The sequence below is a fragment of the Budorcas taxicolor genome, chromosome 23 (genome assembly GCF_023091745.1).
Source record: "Budorcas taxicolor isolate Tak-1 chromosome 23, Takin1.1, whole genome shotgun sequence".
Taxonomy (NCBI): Eukaryota; Metazoa; Chordata; class Mammalia; order Artiodactyla; family Bovidae; genus Budorcas; species Budorcas taxicolor.
Window position 1 is genome coordinate 8,374,726 of NC_068932.1, and position 1,615 is coordinate 8,376,340.

The window sequence follows — 1,615 nt, forward strand, 5'->3', positions numbered from 1 at the left end:
GCCGCTCCCGGGAGGCTCCAGCGGCGCACGGAGCATGCCCTGTGGCCTGGGTCTGGGGGTCACCTCCAGGAAGCTCTCCAGGCCCCGGGATGGGCCGGGTCCTGTCCCGGGAGGTAGTCTCCCCAGGGGTGCGCGAAGGGAAGACCGCGCGACTTCGGCGGGGTGCGCAGCGGCCAAGTTAGCGGGCGCGACCAAACTTTCCACGCTCCTTCTCCCCACCCCCACGCCACGGGGGCGCGTCTCCCCGAGGAGCTAGCCTTTCCCAGCCCGGCGGAGACCAGCGCAGCACGTGATGGGCAGAAATAAAAATAAACACTCCCCAGTCCCGGCCCGCCCCCGCTCCGCGCGCCGAGGAGAGCCGGGGCGCCGGGCACCGAGCCCCGCCGCCGCGGCCCGGAGCCCCCGGTGCCCGCGCCGCCGCCCGGCCCGCCCGTCCGCCCCGCTCCGGCCCCGCTCCGGCCCGCGCCCCGGCGGCGCCTACCTCTCGGATTTGGTGAACTTCCGGAACGCCTGTCGGAGGTCGTGGAAGGACCTGTAGGTCTGCGGCTCGGCCGAGATGCCCTGTGCCCGGGTGGTCCGCGGGCCGATGTGGGTCGAGGGCGCGGGCAGCACTGACTGGCATTTATGGAGCTTCCTCTTCAGCTCCTGGGTTTCTTCCTCCTTCTCCGACAGCCGCTTCTCCAGCTCTTTGATCCTCTCCTCCTTGAGCATGAGAATCTTGGCAAAGTCTTCCTCCAGCTCGCTCATGGTTCCCCTGAGCCCCTCCGCGAAACTTTTGCTCGGGCGACGGCGGCTGGGACTGCAGCCGGGCGAGGCGGGAGCGGACAGGGCGAGTGAGTGGGCGCTAGGTCCCGGAGCGCAGCGGTGCGGCCCCTACTGCGGCGCGAGGAGCCGCGATCTTCGACCCGCTTCTGCTGAATGGACGAGAAGCATCGAGGGGAGGATGAGAAGTCCAAAAGCGCCGGAGAGGAGAGGCAGAGTGCTAATCCCCCGCCTCTCCGGGGAGTAGGTGATTATCTTTCATTGAGAAACCAATTAGAGCTGCCCTTCCTCCCCTGAGACCCCCTCCCCCGTCCCCCTTTCCCAATCGCTTCGTGAGAACACGGCGTGCGCGCCACCCCACCGAGAGCCCGGTTTCTAGTTGGGAGGGTTGGACCAGTGAGCCTGGTCTCACCCCATCACACAAGAATCACTCTGGCACGCTATATGGTACCAAAGGAAAGGGCTGGGGTGGGGTGGGGTGGGGGGGGAGCTTTATGCCACTTGATCCTTGAAATAGCAACAATTACCATGTGATCTGGTAGATGACGCAGCGCTTGTAACTGGAGCCTAAAGACTTTGTGGGGTGTGCGCGCGTGAGTGTGTGTGTGTGTGAGAGAGACATTGCATAAATATTAAACTGCCTTTAGACAATAACGTGCGTGAATTCATCTTGTTTTCACCTTTTACTTCTCTTCTGCCCTGTTTGGTAAGGGTGTACGTGTGTGTTTGTTCCTTAGTATGAAGTCTTGTGGTTGTGACCCCAAGTAATAAGAATAACAGGGCACTCGCGGTACCAGGTCTTTTCACCATAAGCTTTTAGTGGAAATAGTAAACTGAAATTGTTGGTGGGTAA

The 1,615-nt window shown here is 62.3% G+C and overlaps 1 protein-coding gene across 1 annotated transcript; it reads left to right on the forward strand.

The window, feature by feature from the left end:
* The first annotated feature begins 292 nt into the window (after nt 1-292).
* LOC128068053 (translation initiation factor IF-2-like) lies at nt 293-1,405 on the forward strand. Its single transcript, XM_052661204.1, has 2 exons — nt 293-534; nt 673-1,405. The coding sequence occupies exons 1-2, from the start codon at nt 293-295 to the stop codon at nt 1,007-1,009; spliced, it is 579 nt and encodes a 192-aa protein (XP_052517164.1). The 3' UTR covers nt 1,010-1,405.
* The last annotated feature ends 210 nt before the right edge of the window (nt 1,406-1,615 follow it).